The 25,472-nt window shown below is 39.2% G+C and overlaps 1 protein-coding gene across 1 annotated transcript; it reads right to left on the bottom strand.

Moving 5' to 3' along the window:
• Positions 1-566: 566 nt before the first annotated feature.
• SLC17A5 (solute carrier family 17 (acidic sugar transporter), member 5) lies at positions 567-24,789 on the bottom strand. The gene is made up of 11 exons (XM_008938300.1): positions 24,735-24,789; positions 22,224-22,420; positions 20,568-20,801; positions 19,973-20,060; positions 16,000-16,086; positions 13,731-13,849; positions 12,731-12,889; positions 10,180-10,312; positions 8,332-8,479; positions 2,561-2,651; positions 567-1,088 (listed from the first exon to the last, which is right to left on the bottom strand). Exons 1-11 carry the CDS (start codon positions 24,787-24,789, stop codon positions 951-953), a joined length of 1,449 nt encoding a protein of 482 aa, XP_008936548.1. The 3' UTR covers positions 567-950.
• Positions 24,790-25,472: the final 683 nt, after the last annotated feature.

Raw genomic sequence — 25,472 nt, 5'->3', positions numbered from 1 at the left:
CCCTACACTGGCCTTATTTTATTGCATTTACACTGACAAGCTGACAAACATATCTACAAGCAAGAGGAAAGCGTTCCACTGCATCCCTCTAGAGACAAAAAATGAACCTATCAAACTGTAAAGTTATTTTAAGCTATGCACACAGATATTCTATTTCTAGTTCACTCTTGCACACTGCCTAGATTTAAACCACAGAGCTGCACTGCTGCTGCTTTGCACAGATGAATCAAAATAAGGCTTATTTAAAAAAACCCTGCACCACAGAGCACAGTAACACATGGCTTATTCTGTCAGTCACAACGGCACGTTTCACTTCCTCATTGCTCTGTATCAGTTATGAAGCTCTATTCATGAAACAGGGAATGTTTAGCTATTGAAACCTTGTGCGTAGAACTGAGTAAGAGCTTCTGTGCATTTCTCAGACATCAATTAGAACACTGACAAAATAAAAGCATTACAAAAGATTGTAGAAAACTAGAGCTTTTCTAGACTTTAAAAAAGCAAAAAACTATTACTCTCATCATGGAAATCAAAACACTTTTTGGATACAATTCTTTGCATGCCATTCCTCCTTACGGTTCTACATAATCACTTTGGTTTTTCCTCTCATTTCAGTATCAACAAACATCTGCCTACTCATTAATTCAGAAAATGTTAATTAAAAACTGGAAAGAATTGGAGCCTAGCACACCAATTTAAAATGCTGTCTCTGATCACATAGTTGATATCAAGTCCTAGCATGAAATTATTGTATTTAATCCAAGTAGTTTCTTGTTAGGAAATAGCACACATATGCTGTCAAATGATTTTAAGTACAAAAGATATACAGATAAAATAGTTTAACTGAAAAGCTCTGAAGACTCCTAGGCATCAGTAGGGAAGGCACTTTTCTGGTCACACAATTACAGCACATTGGGATTCAGCACAGCTTTGGTATTTCAACATCTCCTTCAGTTTCTGTGCAAGTGATATCCACTGACTGCCCAGTCCTGAACTTCTCCACTTGCAAATAATGCAAAGAAAATTGCTCCAAATAGATTAATAGAAGCAGCAATATAGAAAACAGTCTGCCATTCTCCCACAGTGTTCTGTCAAAAGGAGGGGAAAAAAAACGCTGTTAGTTTGCACATAAGAAAATGTAATTTTAAAACCAATGCTAGGTGACTTGCCTATTTAAATGTAAATGCTGTTCAGCAAGATTTAATAGCAATGTAAAAGCATTACAAACAGGAAAGATCAAGTCATCAGTACAGTCAACTTCAGTGAAATAATACAGCTGACACAGTGCTATCAGAACTGCATTAGACTACCTGGATCAGTTTTCCACCTGAGATGCAGAACATTCATATGAAAACTCACGTTTGCACCAAACCTACACAAACCCAGAATGTTACTGGAAGGGGAAACCCTACCTTGCTTTCAAGTCAAATGATCCAAGAGCTGAAGTGCTCTGCACTGTGCTGTAAGATATTTTTAAGGATTACTATGTGGATATGCCAGTATCATAGGCTTTTCAGCCCAAAGAAGGTAGCTCTATTTTCTGAGATTCCAAGAGGAATCCTCTAAATGCTGGTATTTAAGAAAGGCATTAAGACACAGATAGCAAAGAACTGTGATTTATTTGGTGAGTTGTTTTTTTATTCCCCTTCTTTTCTTTTCAAATGGATAAGAGTATCTGTAGATGTCTTAAGACTGTCTTTTTTTTCCTTTTTTTCTTTTATTGTTTTTAGTTCCAGATGACTACTGTTACAAATCTTTAAACAATCTCACTACAAAAACAGAAAAATACCAGAACAGTGCATTAATATGGGCTAAAAACCCAACCCAACCACAATCCCATCCGTTAAGATGTGCGAAAGAGGTAATTTGTTTGGATTAATGTATTAATGAATATTTTAATATTATTTTTAAGGAAATTATTGGAGCGATCACCAACTCCAAATATTGAATGGTATCAATAAACTTAACTCCTCCCATCTTCCTTTCTTACAAGATTTTAGAATAAACTATGTTGGAAGTCAAATCTACCACTGTACAATTTAGGTGTCTTGTGAAACTAACTCAGCTTAGAATGTCCTAATCCTGTAATGTACTTACAGAGGGATGCATTATAAAAACCACACAAGTGAATCTAGTTTCTCACTCATCTGACAGCTGCTGACCTTATAACGCAACAACTCACATCAGAGACTAATTTAAAAAAATAAACAAACAAGTAAGAACTTGCCTTAATTTACTAGAATAATACCACAACTGTCTTATCTAACTGGCATCTTAACAGTGTTTTACCGTAATAAAAATTAATACATTTTATTCCTAGAGAATATAAGGAATGAGTCACTAAAATTTTGAAGACCTACACAGGTCTTCAATTTTACCTTTATTTTCCTGACCAGGATCAGAAGAATAAAGGCTAGGAATCAAGTCATTAACATCAATGAAACAGTATAACTTATATGTATAACCTAGATTTCATTTAGCAACTGGCTATTGGGGAAGACAGAATTTCCATTCAGTTGAGATAAAAATATAACAACTGAAAAACAGTAACCAAACTTACATTATGAGTGAGGTTCTTGGCAATAACTGGCCCCACCATTCCTGGGATAGTAGCAAAAGAATTTGTAATCCCAAGAAGAATTCCAGCATACCTACAAGAGAAATTGTTAACACTTCTTATTAACTTATCCTGAGTCATGGCAACAATTTTGCCTAACCTGATCACATAGGCCTCATCTTGATCACACAGACAAATTAAAACACAAATATTCCAGTGGCAATAGCTTGCTTTTATTTTAGTAGCAACTTACTGACAATTTGGTACATACGTTTTTAGAGACATGGTTTAATGGTGGACTTGGCAGTGTTAGATCAATGATTGGACTTGATGATCTTAAAGGTCCTTAACAACCTCAATGATTCTATATGGCTCTATTTTTCAGAGTCTAGTTATGGAATTTAACTTAAATTACTCACGGCTTTGCTCAGGATCCATAATTCAAACCCACAGCCCCTTTGCTAAGTCACAACTAAACTGTCTGGAATAGATCCATCAGAGAAGTTAGAACAGAAACATGTCGTGTCTTGAAGTGGAAAGACGACAAGGACTATGAGAGAGTACTGTCTGGCAACAGTGAGAGTTGACTGAGGTATCATTCCTGATCTGCCAGGAAGGCAATATCACCAGCATGGATGGACATCCCCACTTACACTACAGAGCCTATGTTCCACAGACCTGAGTTCAGAGCTCTGCAGCAAGTCCTTCCCTTCAGCTTTTTGTGGGTCAAAGCCAATGGGAAATGAGTCTGATGTAACCAGCCCTGCTGGCTGCCATTGCTGCAGCTCCACTGGGAGGCTTCCTGGTCCATGGACATGTTGCTCGCTCACACACGTGCATGCACATGCACCCGTGGCTGTAAATGCATACGCACCAGCTGGGAAAAGCTGGTAACTTCTGTAATACCCAAGTGTCAGCACCTCATGTCTAGACAATTGAAGATCTCTCTCATAGGAGTGTTGCAATAGTGAAATATCGTGTTTGAAACTGTACCACAAGTGCAGACTTGTGAGAGGGACTGAGGAGAAATAAGAGCTAGACATTCTACAGCAGAGCTCAACCTTCCAACCACCAGGGCACGGGTCCCTGCAGTTCAGATTTTCAAGGTCGATTTGCTGGATGGAGAATCATACAAAGCACTAAAAGTTGCAGTTTACCACAGGAGAAAGCAGTTACCTCCCAGTTATCATTTTAGGCTGTTTAGCAGAGCGAAATTATGTCCTCACTGATTTTTAACATAACAGAAATATAGCTTCAGCTCTAAAAAATGCATAGCTTTGACATTTTATTTAGATAAACAGAAGAATTTGACTATAGAGCATTGATATAAAAGGTTGTGATATGTGTATCCAGTCCAATGACAGAGAAATGTATTTTTTCCTGAGAAAGAGAACAAATTACCTAGCCTACTAGTTGAATTTTTCTTGAAAGTCAGCACTACGTATCAGTTTAAGGCATGGCAATGTATTTTAGATAGAACTCAAATGCCTTAATTAAAATTATTCTTATTTCTTATGAATGTAGCATGTAGTCTTCTTATCTCGGGAAATATTTAAGAATTAATAGGCTTTTATGAATCTGAACATGAGAAGTTTCCCTTAGGCAGATAAGCACATACAGCAAAACTCCATTTAAAGCCTTTAAATAGAACCAAATGCATTTTGTCTTCAACATGTTTAAGAACTACAATACTGCTACCAGAAGCTTTCAAAACTAAACATAGTGCAATAGTTTCCCTGGTCACCAAAGACCTTTGGCAATCAATTGCTGGCTAAATGCCCCTGGTTATGCCCAGTGTTTCTGACATAAGTTGAATTCTAGATAAAGCTCACTGTTTGATGCAGATAATGGCTGTGCCACTCCCTCAGCACAGCGGAGACTCCCGTGCAAAATGGGAAAGCAAAATGTGACATGTTTGTAGAGCAAGACCAAGAGTGTGCTGTTGGTCAGGTTCTGGTGGCACAGTGGGGATAACTAAACACAAATCAACTTGCAGGGCAATTAAGTAGTAAAATCAAGAGTAAAAAAAACCAGATGTGTAAAGTGTTTAGTGTATAATAGAGCCACCAAGATATTATGAGAGATTATGGTAACAACAATAGTAAAAATACTAATTGTGGCAACGTATTGATGTAGATCTAAAGAGCTAGAATAGAATATGTTCCCCACAAGAACAATCTTGTCTCTCTCCCATCCCTGAATCCCCCAATTCAATACACTAATGGCATAATAAATACGTATAAGAAACAAAAAAACATAGCAAATATTGTTTTACCTTCAGTATCAGTATTTTCACCGACTTTTTCCTGTGAATATAATCATAATTTCTTTGGTATAATGCAAGTTTTAGTAGCAATGAGGGACCCTTTGCCATTTTAGTCAACATACTTTTAACCCATTAAAATTGTGACAAATAAGTGCATTTTGAAACTGCTTTGAATCAATTTGGTTATTCTAACATTCTTTAGTACATTAAAACAAAAGTTGAGCTCTGGTTAAACTCTTAACGGAGGTTTCCTTCACAATTTTATGCAGACCTCATTTTAAGATTTCTACAGTTATGTCAAGAATTTCCTTGAAATTGTGAACATCTGCCTTGGCTATTTCATCCAACAAAGTTCAGATAGTTGCAAAAAGTTAAGTAGGGGCAAAAAAAGACTTTTTTCCTCTCACCTTAGAAGTTTTTATATTTCTGTATTCAAATAAATTTTTTTTTTCTACAACCTTTGTTACAAGTTAGGCCCTTTTCCTTCTCTGTCTCCACTTGGATAGATTTACCCTGGATTAAAGCATCCATGTGCTGAATAGACTCAGTGATTTCAATAAACCAGCATCCAGCATGTTCCCATCCAGGAGTTTTCCCACATATGCAGCCATTAGTCTCTAGAGGCAATGCCAGGCCAAAGTTCCTGAACTATCAGCAAGACACCTGCCTCTCCTGCACTCAAAATCAGTATGCTCCCTTCAGCCTATATGAGAGGAAAGAAGGGCTAGAGGAACTTGCATGGTTTAAATGCAAAGGGAATAAAAGCAGGACTTTTTTAGGGTAAGAACAGAGTGGGATTTGGCCAGAAGATCAGCAGTAGTTCAGGTGGTGAATCTAATTATGCCTTCTAACACACATCAACGTTATGCCACGTGATTATTTTTCTTATGGCTTTTTTCAACACCTAAAATACTCTGTATACTGCCATATAAAAATTCCCCCTTGAAAGAAACACATTCAAAATGCAAAGTGAAGTATCTCTCAAATTAGAAAACACACAACATCCTAGTTCTGGAAACCTCAGCTGTCACCTGCATGCCTAAGTTCTTTGTGCAGATACCTCACAGAGGCACACGCTGCAGTTGTGTGATTTCCTTTCTGACAGCTCTGCTGCACTCAGTGGACAGCATGAATTGCACTCACTTAATGAGCGCCATTTAATATGTTGTTTCAGTTCGCTTGCTCAATGCATGGGGCCAGGCCTCGCTTACTTCGTGCTATTCAGCTGTTGCAAGCAGAATTTTAATCATCCCTAATGCTTTCCAGTAGAATTCTTCACAGTATTAGTTTATTTTCACATACTCTTGAGAGATGAAGGTGACAGTGTGAAATCCATCTGATACATAGGAAATGAAAACATAGGCCAAGAATGTATATGCCTACTGCATGCTTGATTTGAGATCCTCAGTATCTCATTTTGAGAGTGTTTAACAGCATTGTTCATATACTCAAAGCACAGCTCCACTGACTTCTGTCTGCAGTCTAAGTAATATCATTTTTACAAACCAGAACTTAACAGTTTGAAGAGGCATGCAAAACCAAGCCACAAATCAAGCTAGGCCTCAATCAGTCTCACTGGATCCAATATTAGGTTCTCAGCTGATATGTTTAAGTTTGGACTCCAGCTTCTGCAGACTCCCTTTAAATATTACAGTAGTCTGAACCAGCCTCAAGAAGTTCCCATCACTGTTGGTAACTGAAGAACTCTTAAGAGTGCAGATTCCTGAAGCCAGAGGGTATGGACACAGTCCTCACAGCTGAACACACTAGACAGAATTTGATCCAACTAACTCACCACATGCAAAATCTGTGACAGAGCACTAAAAGGACTGAACTCCCAAGAGCAATGTATAGCTACCTTAAACATGACCCTTCTTTTCTCCTGGAATTCCTTGCCTCAGCCATTATGTGCTCTCTAACTACTCCAGCTATGAGGTAGAAGGTTTAGAAACGAATACCAGTCTCCCTCTCTATACCATGCTCAGTCATTTCTAAAGCAGGATCCATCCTGTGCACTGAGTGAAGAAAAGTTCCTGTCCAGAGGAATATTACAAAAATGACACAAAAACTTATTTGTGATAAACTGAGAAAAAGAAGGGAGATCAAAACTGCACAGATATACAAGTTCTGCCACTAAGTAGCTAACAGTAGTAATGTCTATTGATATTAAAGCTTATGTTTTGTATTTTTAAGCACAGAGACATAAAGTAACTCCTAGCCAATGTTTTACAATTTTAGGAAACTAACTGTTGTAGTTCTGCAAAGCTAAGCTTGAAACAGAAGTTGTATAATGGCCCCATAATACCCCAAATGTACTACTTTAACTACATCTTCTAGTTGTAATTCTTCTCGATTGCAAACAAAGTGCATCACAGAAACTATTCTTACTTTCATATTCAATTCATAGTACAAGCTGTTTATAGCTGGTCAATGACACTTTCTCTATTGCTTGCTACCTAATCTCATCTGCCAAGATTAATTTGGCTCCCACTATTTCATATCCATCCATCAGTTCAAAGCATGTTGTGTATCACTGTGCACATGACCACCATCCTTCCAATTGCCTAAGCCTGGATACCATCTTCAATTTAGAACCAAGGCTTCCCATATAAGTTGTCTGGATCATAACAATTTTGTTCTAGGTAACATTTCTACAAAATATTGTGGGTTTTTTCTCCCCTCTTAACTTGCTCATTTCATTTCATGCGTCAGTACAGAAATGCTCTCTTCTTTGGTCATTAAGTCACTTGACCCTGCTTATACCTAAGTGCTACCACAAACAGGTAAATGTATGACAAAGCAAAGTACTTGACTTTTACCACTGCTAAGAATGCTTATGTGGACTTTCAAACTAATTCACATACATCCACACTCTTCTTCAGAAACTGATGGATCTGATAGATTCTGAATTTGTAACACACTGCAGAAATTGCACCCTGAAGTCTTAACTTCTCATTCTTAAAAGTCAGTAATTTAAAAGCAATTATATGTGTCTGATTCATCACCTACTGGTAACAGGTCACCTACTCATAGCAAGATTTTGATACCAGTGTACAGACTGTTTTTCAAATTCAAATAATTTGCCTGTATCACAGTGCTTAAATATGGTAATTGTCCTGCAAAAGGTTGATAGCTCTGATGGGAAAGTTTAAGAGACTGAAACACTTAATTGTATTGTGCTGTTCCAAAAATACTTTCGTATCAATGTCACGAATCCAACAGGACAAAAATCTAGTAAATATTATTACAGGAATTATATAATTTATTACTGTAGGATCAAAAATGGAATTACTCTAAACTATTGTTCATATTATAGCCTCTTCTGATCTTGTACTTTTTGCAAATAAAGTGCTTAATACTGTTAGCCTGAGTCACTGCCAGTATTTGCATTCTAGGACTGTGCAGCACATGGCCATAGCTAAATCTCCCAGGGCACAACAGCAACTAAAAAAAAAAAAGTGGTTATAAATGTGTCATGTGCACTAACAATAGCTTCAGCAATACTTACGAAGGTGCTATGTCCAGATGGTTGATACTGTAGCCAGATGTACAAAATCCTCCCAGCGTGGTCGATATGGTCACGAACGCAACAGCCAGTTCGTAGTTACAGCCAATGAATCCAGCTGCTACTAAGAACACCGCAGGTCCAATCATTCCTGAAAGACAGGAATTTTAGAATCAACGGACTTTGAACGGGGGAGACTTGAAGAGGCTCTAAGCTGTGTGTACATTTCCCATACAGCTTCCACCACCACCTAGCGTACAGAGTCCAGCACTGCACTACATGCCTTACAGGGGGACTGCAAGGAAGAGCAGGTGGGTTGCAAACCTGGAGCTGCCTCAGCAAACAGCCAGACCAGAAAAATCCCACTCTAGCTGCAAAGAACAGAACTTCCAGGAGACCAAAAAAAAAAAAAAAAAAATCAACAGATATTGAAAGTGGTTTCACAAATTAATTTTATCTATTGTTATAAAAATAATAAAAGCCACACTGACACTGGTGAACAGTGTGGTGCAAAGAAATTATCCCCATTTAACTTTCCAGGTATCAGGAACAACCACTGACTTCTGCATGTCAGCTGCAGCTGGAAGGGTTCATAAAAATACATACATATATATATATATATATATATGCTTATTTCTCCTGGAGGCAACTTTTAGAAAGAGTTATTTAATGTTAACAAGATCTGAACTTTTGGTATATCTACACTGGAGCCTGCTGTACAATGTAGAGATCCCAAGCTAGCTTCAGAGATGCTGCACTAGGTACTGTGAATAGCTGAGCAGCCATCACGAGCTAGTGCATGCTGCTTCCTCTCTGCAGTCAACAGGGTACCCATTTCCCAGAACCAGAGCCCATTCACATGACCCCATCATGATCTCTGTAAACAGCTCCAAGCACATGTTTTGTTGATGAAGCCAACCTAATAGTCCTGCTTTTCCTAAGACAACAACATGTTTCCCCCTCAGCCGTCCATACTTGGGTTTGAGACCCTGCAGTAAACTGGATCACCAAAATGGTGTAGTCTTAAAATTAAAAAAAAAAAAAAAAAAGCTTGAGTGTTCATTATAAGAGCTGCTTTAAAGAAAGCAAATAAGCAGAATTGAGAAAGCAGTGAGGTTGGGCATAAATCAAGCAAGCTGCAACTTGTTTGTGGATCCTGTGCCAAATCCCCCCCCCCTTTTTTGTTTTTTTTTTTTTGTTTTTTCCCTTTCTTCTTCCTTCTTTCCCCTGCCCCCTCTTTTAATCAGCAATCATCTCCCTTCTAAATACAGCCTTTTACCTGTATTCATTAAAACCTGACCTTGTTGATCTCTTGGCCTTTTCAGATCATCTCTCCTCCCAATTAGTCAAGACCATTTTTTATTTTATTTGGTGTTCCTACCTTGGTAGCACCTGTGAATTTTGCAAGGGTATTCCTATTCAGTTACTTAGGTCTTAAAACAAAACGCTTAACAACACTTGGCTAGGAATAGGCTCATGCAGAACAATATCCCATCTCAATTTGAAAAAGCCATTCACAAGGTATCATTTTCTCAAGAAATTCTCACCACTTTAATGGTGATTCTACCTGACCATTTATTTAATCAGGTTATGGTGAAAAGGATGTACCTTGACCTAAGCTAAGCTTTTGGCAATCTCTTATCTTTCTCTTACCCAACAGGCCTACTTTTTTAATGGAAAAAGGTAGGATTTACTCTTGACAAATTTACATACAAATAAAGCTGCGTCTCTAAAACCATGCACAATCCTGCCTAATCTCACAGCAGAATGTCACACTAGTTTCTCAAACCCTTCATTTTTCCCAGATGGACACCATGATACATTCCAAAGAGAGATGATGCTTACACCTACCTATTAGGGTAAAACATTTGCGAACACAAACAGTGGAGAAGTTCTGTTTTTCCCGTAAATAATCAGCAATTTGCCCCGACAGAATTATACATAACCAGCAGCCAAAATAAGGTAGGGCAGATAAAAACCCATTCTGTTAAGGAGATAAAAAAAAAAAGACACTTAAAATACTGAAAGGACAATTCAATATGCTGAAGAACGACTTGTGCTAGAGCATTAACAGAGACTGCATCAGGTGTCAAAATGATCCATCCACATCACTATCGTTCGTATTACTGTAAGAGATAAACCTAGGGATAGAAAAAACAAAGCATTTTAAAGTTACCAATATGAAAACTCTCCACTGCATGACTATCCCTAACTACCAGTGCAGCCAGACCACGAACTAAAAGGTTTAAAATTAGCAACTGGGTGCAGGAGAAAGGAAACTATACATGAAGTTATCTTGTGGACATTAACTCGATCATGCAAGTTTCCAGAAATATAACAAGTATAATATAACAAGTATAACAAGCTATCAACCGTAAATATCATTCATAATTTTAAAAGCTGTATGGAACCTCAGGGTTCTATACTACTGTAACATTTCAACAATACATTATGCTGTGTCTATCTGGTGGTATATCTAACGATGCTGGCTGTAATCACAGACAAGATACAGGACTAGGACTTTCATTGGATGCAGGCTGGACATCATCCTATGATACCAAAGCAAGGCTGTTATTCAGGACCTGACACTACCTACGCTGAAGTCACCTGTTAACTCTCATTACTTTAAACAAGAGCTGTTTAGAATTCTGCATGTTTTTCTGGTAATGGGAAATAAAAGGTACTACTAAGCTGCATAAGTTTACAGCCTGTCCATACAACTATGGATAATTAATGATAACAGAGCTATAATTTGACCTAATCTGTGATTAAAAGTCAGTATTTGGATAGCTATTGGATAGAAATACTCTAATGTTTACACACTATTATAAAATGTACATTTGTCAAGGAAGCAGTAAAAGCTTCCCTAGGAAATTTCATCTGAAGGAAGATCAGAAATACATCCCCATTTGAAATCCACTCTATCAGCACACAAACATGCTGCCTGTTGGGTTTCAATGCTCAGCTTTCAAAACTAGTGAATAAAATTTTGAAAAATACAAGATAGTAATAAAACCCAAACAACTTCTTTTTAAACACTGTTCAAAGACACCGTATTATTTTTAACCAATATCTTTATTATAGGATGGGAACTACTGGACTAGACATTAGTAACTGTAAAGTATTTTAAACAGCAATGCAATTTTCACCTACATGTGTGGCAACAAAGTTAGTCCAACAACATCATGCAAGCTTCTTTTTTTCTAATGTTCACAAGAGTCAGCATTCTAAGTCATTCCAGAACCAAGAAACGTGACCCAGAGACATAAGAAACCACTCCACAGTAGAACCTGTGAGCATTTAATACAAAACACATGCAATTGAGGGCTGTGTTAGCAGATGACTTTCACAGATATTTACACAGGTATTCCCTCAAGAAGCATAATAAGGAACCAAACCAGTGGCTTCAGCTAGTTTTTATTTTCAGCCATTCTGTAACTTGCCCTACTGCAACTTTCTCTTCTAATGCTGAGATTACCCATCTTTTCCTCCCAAGACTGCTAGTATCACCTCTTTCTTGCAGGATGAGCATCTTCACTTTGCTCTAACCCATTCCTATGTTAAAACAGGAAATGTCTATGCTGAATTTCTTGAAATTTCTGAGCACCTTATTACTTGAGCTGTACCAGCTTCTCCAGGTAAACTATGCTATCAGTGAAACTTCCTCATTAAAGAAAGATCAGTAGAGTCAGGTAATTGCTACAAATGAGAACACTCCACCCTCCTGTCCCTATAATTTTTCCCCTGATAAACAATTTCATTTTAAAAAAAATTTCCTTGAAAAGACCTATATCTGAACCTTAAGTCTATGTTTTTTTTCCCCATCCTATTTACTGAAAAAAGGTATTTTACCTCTGCTGCTCACTGAGGAAAGGAAAGAAAGAGACCATCTGGAAAGAAATATAATAAGACTGAAGCACTCCTCCCACCCTGCCTTAAAATTCTTTTTAAAATGTCACTTGTCCAATGATTTCCATAGGTTTATTTTTCTTCTTTAACTGGAAATGTTCCTTGTCTTTGCTCACTCATAAAGGAGTAGACAGTATTTCAGAAGCCATAGAACAAGCTATAAAATCTGAAGCAATCATACAACCATATAACAGACAAATATTTTTTTCTCTAGTTATTGTTTTAAACCAGAGCACTTAATCTTCAACCATAAAAATGAGCTCGAAAGCTAGCATTAAGCTGAATGTCAAGTAAATCCTGAAAAAAGTGGAAGTTACAAGGCAGGCAACATTTTTGATGCATCCATTTAATTGTGGAGATTTATTTCACCATGTCTCTGCTATGCATTTACATTTCAAGGTTCTTAAACCGGTTCGTTATTCTAAAGAGCAGGGAAGATCACAGATATTTAATTTCTTTAATTCAGAAGACAATGACTACAGTTTAATCTCACCTCCTGTGCATCAAACCGCAGGATCTCCTTCATGTATGTGGGCAAGAGCGTAAGGAGAGTATAGAAAGTCCAGTTATAAGAGAAGTGAGCCACAACGATAGCCCAGAGTGGAAGGGACGCCAGCATAGGTCTCCAGGGAACAGACTTCTGAGTAGAGAGCTAGCAAGTAGGAGACAGAAAAAAGAGAAAGAGTGCTGAGGACATTGATATGGACATTTACTAAATACAGTGTTTTGATCCTACCCAGCTCTACACTGATTATTCATTCTGAAGGGGACAAAATGAGTCTCAGTTGACAGATGCAAGTCATCAGCAATGAACAAATTACTGTGTTCAGTTCTCACTGAAGGTACACTAATGGATTTTACTGCTCTGGTGCTTACTGTTGCAAAGTAAACCAATTACTATTATGTTCCATAATCAGAATTTCAAAAAGTATGCCTTCCCTCGTTGAGATCTATTGCCTCCTACTTTTATTATAAACCCTTCATGTGTTTATTTGGCTGAATCTTTCCTACTCAATCCTTTTTTAATCCAAAACTTTGGTCTCTCAGACAACTTCACAGGCTGTAAATACATATCCCCAGGCACAGCAAAAAACTCTTATGTATTCTTTAGGAACTGGATCATTAGCATTTTCAAAATGTTTTCTCCTCAAACTAATCTCTTTCTTACTCTAAAAGACACATTAAAAAAAAAAAAAGTAAAATGTTGTATTGCAAAGTTTAAGGACATTATACAGGTATGGATCGAGTTTTAAGAGCAGCGACAGACTTGAGCTTTTCATTTAAAAAGCACTGCAACAATGTCTGTGACAGAAGTTATTATTATAAATGCTTTAATTACTGATTGTTTCTCACTTCTACAGCTGTACCATATTTTGTTTGACAAATTCTGCCACTCTCTCAGATTAAGGGTGTTTTTCTAGGCATCAGCAGACCATGATGTTTCTGACAGTATCTGTGATTTATGCTCAGAAGTAAAACTATACCAAAGGTACCTGATCTTTTAGAGAAGAGAGTATATATTCTCTTTCAGCATGTGAAATGCTCCTGTGAGTTTCTGGTGTATCACTAACCAACCACATCCAGAAGAAGAACCAAAATACACCAAGTGCACCTATAGTTGAGAAAAGATGGGTGAAGAGACAGAAATAAAAACCATAAGCAATTTTATCAAGTCAGTAACACTCTCAGATGATTTATTTAGATTTTTTTTTTTCCAAATACTCTAATAGAAAAAATAATGTTCATTAACATTGTATCTACTTACCATGAAATCATTTTGGTTGTAACCTTTAAGATCATCAAGTCCAACTGTTAAACCAGTGCTGCCAGGTCACCACTAAACTATGTCCCTAAGCACCACATCTACATGTCTTTTGAAATACTTCCATGGATGGCAACTCTACCACTTCCATGAGCAGCCTATACCAGAGCTTGATAACCCTTCTTGTGAAGCATTATTCCTAATGTCCATTCTAAACCTCCCCTAGTGCAACTTGAGCCCATTTCCTCCTGTCCTATCACTTGTTACTTGGGAGAAGAGACTGATCCCCACTTCACTATAACCTCCTTTCAGGCAGTTGTAGAGGGCGATAAGGTCTCCCTTCAGCTTCCTCTTCTCCAGACTAAACAGTCCTAGTTCTCTCAGCCACTCCATGTAAGATTTGAGCTCTACACCCTTCACCACCTTTGTTTCCCTTCTCTAGACATGTTCCTGCACCTCAATGTCTTTCTTGTAGGGGCCCAAAACTGAACACAGTATTTGATGTGCAGTCTTGCCAGTGCTGAGTAGAGGGGGATAATTACTACACTAGTCCTGCTGGCCACACTATCTCTGATCCAGGCCAGGGTGCTGGTGGCCTTCTTGGCCACCTGGGCACACTGCTGGCTCATGTTCAGCCAGCTGTCCACCAGCACCCCCAGGTCCTTTTCTGCCAGGCAGTTTCCAGCCACTCCTCCCCAAGCCCGGAATGTTGCCTGGGATTGTTGTGACCCAAATGCAGGACCTGGCACTTGGCCTTGTTGAACCTCACCCCATTGACCTTGGCCCATTGTTCCAGCCTGTCCAGATCCCTCTGTAGAGCCTTCCTACCCTCAAGGACATCAACACTTCTGCCCAGCCTGGTGTCATCTGCAAACGTAATGAAAGTGCCCTCGATCCCCTCATCCAGATCATTGGTGAAGATATGAAAAAGAACATACCTCCAAACAGTAGTTCCCCAAAGTAGCTTAACAATGCATATTTAGAGATAATGTACAGTAAGGAGGACCAAGCAGGAAAGTTGGTTATGGTTTTTTTTTTGTTTTTTTTTTTTTTCTTCCACTTGGAAGTGCCTTACACAGCAAGAAAGTTGCATACGCAGACATACTATTTTTATCAGTCACATGGAACAGCCACAAAGGCTATGGCTCACCCAGAGGAAATTAAAATTCACATTAATCACAAAAACACCTTGCGCACATACACAGAATATCACTACCCAAAGCTTGGCTGATGCACCAGTCCTCCTTTTCTTAAGCCAAACCCCAGAACTGTTATTTGAAAAAGGTAATTCTTCAAAAGGCAGTCCGTATCAGCTGTACTTTTGTATAGAATTAATTATTTCATTTTGTCTGATTCTTTATATTGAACCCTTTTTGTTTATATAAAAGTTGGAGGTGGTTTTGTTGAGAGAAGTGCAACCCTTCTCTTTTATTCTAATTCTGCCTTTCCCATGCAGAATACGAAATGTTTCAGACGTGTAAATAGATCTGTAGAAAGCATCAGTTAGACCTATGACATGCTGTTAGAAAACATCTTCCATGTCTGAGCTTCTTCTAGAATATAAATCACAGTAAACACATTATGCCTTGCATTTTGGACATTCTTTCAGGGTTCCTGTGACTGCTAGAGAGCTTTTCCACAATTCCTGTTAAAAGCAGCAGTCACTTTTCACATGTTCTTTTATTCATAGGAGAAATTTATTCCTGGGATTAAAGTTATTAACTCAATTTCACACTTCAAACAGGAGAGTTAAGAGCATTTGACTTGTACCAGCTTTTGTCCAACTCAGATAGCTTTGCTCACTGTAAGCAAGGCTTACATAGCCATGCACAGCAATCTCCTTAGCTTTAAATATCTCTAATTTCCCAAGAAGAATAAAAAAAGCAACCCTATACGTCAAACACATTTTTAAAACTCAAAGTAAGCCTTATAACATATCATGCTTTTAAAAAAAAAAATAGATTTTACTTTTAATAATTAAAAAACAACAACCCACTTACCAAATATGTAAAACACATAAGCCCAGTTCATATAGTAGCAAATTAAACCTGATAGTGGTAGAGAGACAACAGTTCCCAGCTGTGCACCTACCAGAAACAAGCAAAATAAAGTGGAGAAACAAGAATTAGATCTCTCAGAGACTCCTTTAACTGGTATTTCAGTTATTTTGTTTTATTTTTCTGTAACAAATCATGCAGAGAAGATTTGACACCACCACTAGAAGGCTGGCATTTCACCTTAGACAAACACAGGGACGATAAGCTGCTTTGGCAGCTCCAGGTAAACAGAGCCACAAAGCCTGAAGTATCCAAAATTACAAGCAAAAGCCATGAAAGTTAGGCATTCTTGGCACAGTCATCTCCAATAAAGTTATGGCTCTAGTATATCCAAAACAATGCAAACTGGTCAGCTGGCCTGGCTGCAAAACAAGAAAGAGCTGATCACTGTATAAAGAAAGACTTGGAAGAGGGACAGTATTCTGATTTGATATCATCAATGCATTTTTCATAACTCCTGCTAGCTCCACCGAAACAGGAACACTATAAACATTCATATAAAATACAAGTGAGTCCAGAGGAGGGCCACAAACTTGATCCGGGGGCTGGAGCATCTCTGCTATGAGGATAGGCTGAGGGCACTGGGATTGTTCAGCCTGTAGAAAACTCCAGGGGGGATCTTCTAACTGCCTTCCAACAGCTGAAGGGAACCTGCAGGATGGCTGGAGAGGGACCTTCACAAGAGTGTCCAGTGACAGGACAAGAAGAAATGGTTTTAAACTGAAGGAGAGTAGGTTTAGATTAGACTTTAGGAAGAACTTTAGTACAAGGGTGGTGAGACTCTGGAACAGATTGCCCAGAGAGGCTGTGGATGTCCCTACACTGGGGGGGTTCAAGGCCAGGCTGGATGAGGCCTTGAGCAACCTAGTCTAGTTGAGAGGCGTCCCTGCCCATGGCAGGGAGGTTGCCTGAGATGATCTCTAGGGTCCCTTCCAACCTAAGCCATTCTATGATTCTATTCCTGAGTTTATAATTCAATATACATTTTGCAAAGGATGGCAGGTTCCCCCTGCTGCAAATCTAAACCAGAAACTCAACCCATATTATTTACATACTTAGGAACTCTACAGATGACAAATAGTAGACTTTGTCTCAATGTTAGTTATACCGTCGCTTCTCCAAAACTACTCTCAACTCAGAAAACATTAGATTACATTGATACACTGGCTGCCTACATTCCATCTTCATGGATACAGTAATTTTTGAGGCAGAAAGATTCAGCCATGAACAACAAAACCACGTACGTCATGCAAAATATAAATCAAAATAAAAACTGCATTTAACCTCAGTCACTTCTCTTAGAAAATCAACATGATCATGATTAAATAAACCACAGACCACGTGCCTGCCAGCCATGAAAATGTAGTAAAAAGGAAACACTAAGTTTACAAAAGATGTCTTATCCATCCATGACTGCTAACAACCGGACGTTTGAGGCCACAGCCTCTTCTCACTAGTACATTAACATATAGTTTCACAAGATACAAAAGGAGAGTTACTTAAAAGCTCCCAGTTGTTAAATGCAGCAGGTGTCAATCCCAACTCTCTCCTCTAACTGCTTAGCTTGTGTGCTGGCTCTCACACAAACTTCTTTTAAAGCAGATTTAATTTACTAATAGGACAGAAAACATTCCTGGAGAAAGGAAAAAAAAAAAAAAAAAAGAGAAAAAGCCTTTTACTGTGTTAGGTGGGTTAAAGTGGCTCTTGGAAGGGTCTGGTGAGTGCCTGAAATAGCACAAAGGCTAGAATGAGACACTTGGTCAGGAGGGAAGTGAAGAAATGCGAGGGAGGATTAAGACTTTATTCCTGTTGGCACAAGTGAGCCATCAGAGAGGCTGAGCTGCTTGAGAACCTGTAGCCACAGTTTACATGGCGTAGCCCTGTCTTCTCGATGAAGCCCAGGCCGGATAACAAAGCTGCAGCAGCATTAGTACTAACATGAGTAACACAAACCATTTAGTTCACTAAGTGAATGCAAAACCTGTCACCCTCAAATAAATAATATAAATTTTGACTATGAAATTTATAAAGCTGTGTTTCTTACCTGCCCCACAAATACTGCACTGAGCAACGTGACTGACCCATGGACACCTAAACCAGACGAAGGCTTAGTGGAGACGGGCAAGAGCACTGTGTGCCAGGAAGCTGGGGGAATAATGCAGGGTGTGACTGACCACAGCTGCTGCAAAGAAAGCTGATCTTATCACAAAGGGGACCAGAGGGTGGCCTTTGTTTTAGATAAACATCTGTCAGTTGAGTGGATCAGCTGGTGGTGTTAATGTTTCTCTCCTGGTTCATTAAACATGTGACTGTCTCCCCAAGTTAGTCAGATCAGCGTAAGGGGAGTGAATATGTGCCTCAGCCCAACATAAAGGATAAAAACTAACCAACTAACAACAGAATTTAAGAGACTTGAGCTGCCCTCAAACCCATGTATTCCTTCCTGGCAGGTAGGGTTTCCCAGCATCATCATGGTGAGCGTATTAGAGACAGTAATACAAATGTGTACTGAAAATCCTCTATTTTTCTAAGTGTTAACTTATATTTGTGCCATGCTTTCAGTATATTTTGTATCACTCTCCTAAATCACAAGTCCTGTGTAAGATCAAATATCTTCAAACAAGTAATCTGATATCAAACATTAGACCTAGAATAGAATGTCTGAGAGTATCTGGTCAGGGAGTATTGGACTCTGACAAGGAGCTCTTGCAGCAATACCTGCGACCATGTACATTTTCATCCTTGAGTTCACAGAATCACCGAAACATTAATGTTAGAAAAGACCTCAAAGATCATCAAGTTCAGCCATCAACCCACATTACCATGATCCCTAAACCATGTCCTGAAGTGCCATGTCTACACGTTTTTTGAACACCTTCAGGGATGGTGACTCCACCACCTCCCTGGGCAGCCTGTTCAATCCCTCACCACTCTTTCAGTAAAGAAATCCTTCCTAATATCCAACCTAACCCTCCCCTGGTACAATTTGAGCCAATTTCTAGCCATTTCCAGCACCTCAATGTGTTTCTTATGTTGTGGTGCCCAAAAGTGGACACAGTACTCAACATGCAGCCTCACCAGTGCTGAGTACAGGGGCACAATCACTTCTCTAGTCCTGCTGGCCACTCTATCTCTGATCCAGGCCAGGATGCTGTTGGCCTTCTTGGCCACCTGGGCATACTGCTGGCTCATGTTCAGCCAGCTGTCCAACAGGACCCCCAGGTCCTTTTCTGCCAGGCAGCTTTCCAGCCACTCCTCCCCAAGCCTGGAGCCTTGCCTGGGGTTGTTGTGACCCAAGTGCAGGACACAGAATTTTGCCTTGTTAAACCTCATACAACTGACCTCAGCTCATTGTTCCAACCTGTCCAGATCCCTCTGCAGAGCCTCCTGACCCTCGAGCAGATCTACGCTCCTGCTCAATTTGGTGTCATCTGCAAACTTGCTGAGGGTGCCCTCAATCCCCTCATCCAGACCATTGATAAAGATATTTAAACAAAACCAGCCCCAAAACAGAGCCCTTGGGAACACCAAATTCCTCAAAAAAACACTTAAAAAACCCCCCAATAACTGAACATACACCTCTATTCTGTGATCCTGCCCCAGCTTTTTTGTTCCTTATATCTCCTTTATTTACAGTATTTTCCATTAATCGGCTTCACAGTAACTATGTGCACTGCTTTATACCATAGTCACACTGAAGTTCATACTTACTTACAGATCATTCCCTTTTCTCAGTGCTATAACAGCCATGAATAAATGAAGATAATGAATGCAAACCAAGGTTTAATTCAACGTTATGCTTCCCAGATTAAATGCTGATTAAAATTTAGAATATAAATCCCTTTGATTTAAGTCAATCCTCCCTGTCACTGCAGTAAAAATGTATAATCCCATTATCAGCGTGGGAATTTCTCACCTGCATATGAAATACTGAGGAGCTTGCTGCGTTCCAGCGGAGGAGCCCAAGACGACCACATCGAGTGCATGGCTGGGAAGGTAACACCCTAGAAAACAACATTTTGTTCTGCTGAAAAGGAACAATTTTAGAATTCCTTCAACATACCACATTTCAAAGCATATTTCATTAAAAAGCATTACTATAATCTGTTGTGGTTTCTTGATAAACAAGAAGCTACTTTAAAAATGTGTGCAAGGCATGAGAGTAAGGAGGCTGAATTATTTCTGCCTGGTTTTGAATCTGTATATATTGGAAAAGCTGCAAGAATACAAACAATACTGTTCCGAGCTCCTGGTTTCTCACAAATGAGAAGGGGTAACTCTAGTTTTGTCTCAAGTGTCCTTACAAATAAAACCTTTTTCTTATTTGAAAATTTTAGGCTGAAATATATGGTAAACTTTTTAATTACTCAAAAAAAAAATGAAAATTCAACTCAACATGAAACAAACCATATACTGCTCCAGCATACTGACACCCACAGCATCTCATTGCTAGAATTTTATTAATAAATTATTCAGATAATTTTTCAAGTTACATAGAGAAGAAGGATTACCTCTCCCAGTCCTTCCAAGGCTCTGACAGCTATGAGATAGCCAACTCCCAGATTTGCAGCTAGGGGAGTAAGCAAGGTGAATACAGAGGTACCAAAGATGCCAAACCCCAGTAACAGCTTCCCCCCAATTTTGCTTGCAAGATATCCTCCTGGGATCTGAGTAATGATGTAGCCATAGAAAAAAGAACCAAGGATCCATCCCTGAGTATCAGCATCCCAAGAATATTTCTCCCCCTAAAAAGAGAAACAAAATGCTTTAAGTTCAAAATAGCAGTTTATCTGACCATTTTTAATACAACTTTGGTCCATCACGTATTCCTTTACACCTAATTTACAAATCTTTCATGGCCTGGTCCCTAGAGTCTCCCTTCTCTACAAACACCTATACTGCAATTAAAGTTGTGTTGAAAGCTAATTCAGGTAGTTTACAGTCTGTCCAGATATACCCAGCCCAAGTAAGAAAATCATCACAATGTGAAATGTAAGCACTCAGGCAGTTATCGCTTTTGGAGGGATAAGTGAGCAAGTTGGATTAGGTGACACAGATACAAACTATGCAGTCTCCGTGACTGGGAATTCTGCTTTTGTACCACAGCGCGGACTTTCTGTCACGCTCTAGAAAATGGCTTTTTCCTGCAGAAAATTTATGTGCACAAAAGCAAACAAGGAGAGGCAGATGCTCAAATTTAACATAAAGGAAGAGAGCAGCCAAAGGCAGGTCTCCCAAGGTTAGGTGGACGAATGCATTAAGCACAACAAAGGGAAGATGAGTTTAGCAGGCAAAGTAATAAAGGCAAAAGTGATCGAGGTGAGGAGCTTAAAGCTATAGACGAAGTCAGCAAGAAGACAGGAACTGTTGCCCAATTAATTGAAGTTTGGGAACACTTCCAAAACCCCAATTTATAAGCATCTAAGCGAGTAGCATACATTTCATGGAAGTGATGAGAATCTTCTTCCCATAAATTCTGCAGCTGTAACTTGCTCATGCTAAATAATAAATGACCTTTAGACAAGCAAACAAAATGGAGGCGGGAAGACAACAGGAGTGCTCAGCAATAAACTGCAATTATAAGATGATAACTACTTAAGTTCAAATTCACAAAGTTGATTTTTTTTTTTTAAGCATTTTTTCATATCCAACAGTTCAGTTAAGAAACATAATTTTAAGGATTACTGGAAGGGAAGTCAGAGATAAAGGATATAAAGACAAAAATCACGATCCAGGAAAGAGATCAAAGGAGTGAGAAGAATATTACACTTTAATTTGTAATGAAATTTCATGCCATTGGTACTGTACAAAGAACAGACAAATACGGACAGTGATGTGAGCTCTGACGCAGCTATGACAGTAACAGTTGATCATGGGCATATAGCACAGTCAGTCATAGTAGATCTCCAAGGTCAGATTAGCCATTTTGTAAGGAAGAGCACAGAACGGATGTACGTAAAAAAACTGACCCTGAGCACAGTACTTCTAAATTAGCTCGTCATTCAAGGCTATTATTTTTCAGAACAGCTTTAAAAGAACCACTGAAAAGGCCATCTGGTAAGTAGCAGCCTGTTCTCCTGCCACCTAAGCACGAGTCATCCATCACAGGCTTCTATCGAAAGCACTTTTACATACCACAGTAGAGGAGAATATGTTTGAGACCTCACCGTTGTGTTGCGAGGAACATTTACAGTGGAGGAATGCTCTGGGCACACGTTGGCAGTCGCATTCTTTGCTAAGCTTGTGTTAGGTTCTACCATATCCACCAGAGCAACACTTAGGTTCACACGTAACGCGTACAGGAGGAAGAACCCAAAAAAGGCCAGCAGGGCTAGATTATAGCGAGCTGAGCAGCATGCAGGGACTGAAACGAGAGTAAATGACGAAAAAAAAAGTGTTTTAACAGAACCTAACAAAATAGGAACATCTGATAAGCAGATTTTAATGGTAATCTCAGAAGTTTATGGGTAAGAAAATAGTAGGCAAGAAACACAAACTAATTGATCTAGTCTTAAGGGATGTATTCAATAGGGGTAGAGGATGAGGGTGGGGGGAACTTTTCTACTGACTTGCAAGACAAATGGAATTCTGGTTCAGACAGCTGGTAGCTACCTGCACAAGTGGAGGGCCAGCAGTGCAAGTGTGTGGCGTGCAGAAATACATTTAGAAATAGGGTGTCAAAAGCCCTCTCCAAAATACAGTAATGTTCATTCAAAGTAGAACTTCACAGTAAAAAAATCCCCAAGATTAGCAGGAAGCATGTCATACACGTGAAAATGGTTCAAGAAAAACAGAGACTCTTAAAGTAGTGTTGAAGCACAGTCACTGAGGTTCCAGGCTGTTTTCTAGGACAAGTTTGCTTATAAAGAAGTATGCATCTGCTGACAGCTGCTAAACAGAGAAAAGGGAAGAAGAAAGGGAATAATAGACACTACAGAGGCATTGTGAAAAAGCAAGTTTCCCAGTGTGTCCCTCCTCTGCAGTCCTCATACAACGATGAAGTTGACAAAGGGAAATCAGTCTTTGATTCAGCATAAAAACCTGTGTTGTGACATTAAGTTGACTCTGTCAGCTGTTTAAACCCAGATATCAGACTTTGCACTGTAACACAGTTATTAATTCTCTTGTACAATAGCACACAGCAGCATTTGGCAGAGATCTTTCGTCAGTACCGGGGATTCAGATGAGAGTTGAGCTGTAACTTGGCCAGCACATCGCCAGTAGCAATAAATCTTGTATCTATACAAAATATAGTTTACAGCTCTGCAAGTACTCTTTATGAAATGGTAACACTTGAACCTACTGAGCAGAAATGTTGGGAAACTACTTGAAGATTCTACTGAATTTACCAATAGTTAGGGGGTGGAGTTTCTCCCCTTGTGAGGAAACTATGGTGCTAACGGAAAATTTTATAACCCGGATGTCTGAAACTCCAGGAGGGCTGGGGCTCAGCACTTGCTGATAATAGATCCATCTACAGTGATCTCATCTTTCTCTGATTATTCAGAATTTAAATGATGAATGTGGCAAGAGTTTCTATGAACATCAGGATTGACTGGAGCTTCATCTGCTACTGCAGCACGTCTCTTGACTGGTTTGTCTCATCTGCAGTAAGAAGCAAAAAGCATGCCTTGTGGGCAAGCTGTCTGAAGACTCTCCCCATCTCAGTACCCTCCCTGAAATTTTGTGATTTTTGTCTTTTTCAGCAGGGGCACCAGCAGAGCCTTTCTACAAGGCCATAATTTTCATGAAGTAGTAGAACTTTCCCACTTTTGAGGTCTCTAACCCTGATCAGATTTTTTATGAAGTTCTTTCTGGCTGCCCAAGTTGTTAAAATGTCACAAAGAGAGGCTGTATTTGCTGTGTTCATTTAATAAATAAGTAGTAAGTGAAGCGACTGTACAAACACACCAAATGCCTTCCAGACCTGTGGTAATTGCAAGTCCTGCCTCAGTGGCATTTGAAAAAGCCATATCTGATTTTTAAATGACATGAAGAAGAGCAGCCAAGATTTTATTGCTTACTTCAGAAACAATAGGCACCAAGAGCAGGAAGTGCTTACTGCACAAAAACTAGTCAAGCAGCTTTATTGTCCTTTACTATTGTTTAAAAAAGCAATTTGCCTTAAGTAGAAAATGTATAGTCATATAATTTATGACAATGAATACAATCACTGGTAAACTAATTTAACCTTTCCACTGGCTGTATTTGCCCAGGTTAAACAATAATAACAGAAGACTGAATATCACACTGCCAATGTAACCCGTTCTTCCTTGGAAATGCAGATTAACTGGAACATTCACTACTCTTCCTCTGGAAGCCTCTTACTGTTATACACCTTGTCTGGAGAGCAAGCTCCACAAAAGGGGTATACAAGAGCTTAAGATAACTAACGTCAGAACTTTTTTTTTCCAACTGTAAATAGTCTGTCACAAAAATCTAACAAAATGCATAGAACTGCAAGTCTGAAAAATTGCTGCTAAATTATTGCTTCCATCTCTTTCCACTAAGTGCATTTGCAACACCCAAGGATATTAGATCGGGTTAACAGAAGATTCAAGAAGATTCCAGATGCGTTTCAGTCACCACCTCTTCAGCAGATTGCTATAATCAAAGAAACAGAGACATTCACCCCCCCTGAAGTTTAAGGCAATTAACCACGATGTTCAAGGTCTTACCTCGGTTGGTAGTTGTGGGTCCTACATCTACAGCTAGTTCTGATTTCAGGGCCATGTTTTATAATGCTGCAGCTACAATTGAACAAGATTCTTAAATTGCAGTTAAAAACTAGGTCTGTGCTGCAAGCTGCACAGCAGTTAAAGGAAGTTGCTCTTCTGCTGTATTTATCTTTGTGGGTCAGGTGAACCTCCTCAACTGGAGCATGATGCATTGTGCAAACTTAAGAATGTATTGCTTTAATAACCGACTTGAACTCAGATTTCTCTCTTTCTGGTACTTTTAAGTAATTTTGTTAGCAGCTCCTCTTGCTGCAGCTATACATTTCACAAAGCATCTTTGCAGGGCATACTGAAGGAACTTAAAATCTTAATTTACTCTTTATATTTTGTACATTCTGGGAGATAAAACAGCACGGACAATCCTCTATAACTCGTTAACTCTGTTGTTAAGCCCTGACCTCACAACGATTCTCTTCCCCTGTAATTACCGTGGTGCCTTCTTCCACCTTCCTTCCTCTCCATACTTTCCTCAGAAGCTGTTAGTCTCACTCAAATTCTGCCCCAAAACGAAATTCTGCCATGACCTCGTCAGTCACTGACACAATGGCTAGAGCGGCATTTAGGCTGGAATTGACCCCTTGCCTTCGCTGAAAGGACACCAAGCCACGGGTGGGTATTTGCAAGGGAATTAAGCAAGGGGGCTGCACGCCCGCCCCCACCGCTGCGGACACAGCTCCG

This window comes from Merops nubicus, unplaced genomic scaffold (assembly GCF_000691845.1).
Source record: "Merops nubicus isolate BGI_N331 unplaced genomic scaffold, ASM69184v1 scaffold8804, whole genome shotgun sequence".
Lineage (NCBI taxonomy): Eukaryota > Metazoa > Chordata > Aves > Coraciiformes > Meropidae > Merops > Merops nubicus.
Note: the sequence above shows the minus strand (reverse complement) of the source record. Positions and strands in the feature narration are given on the sequence as shown.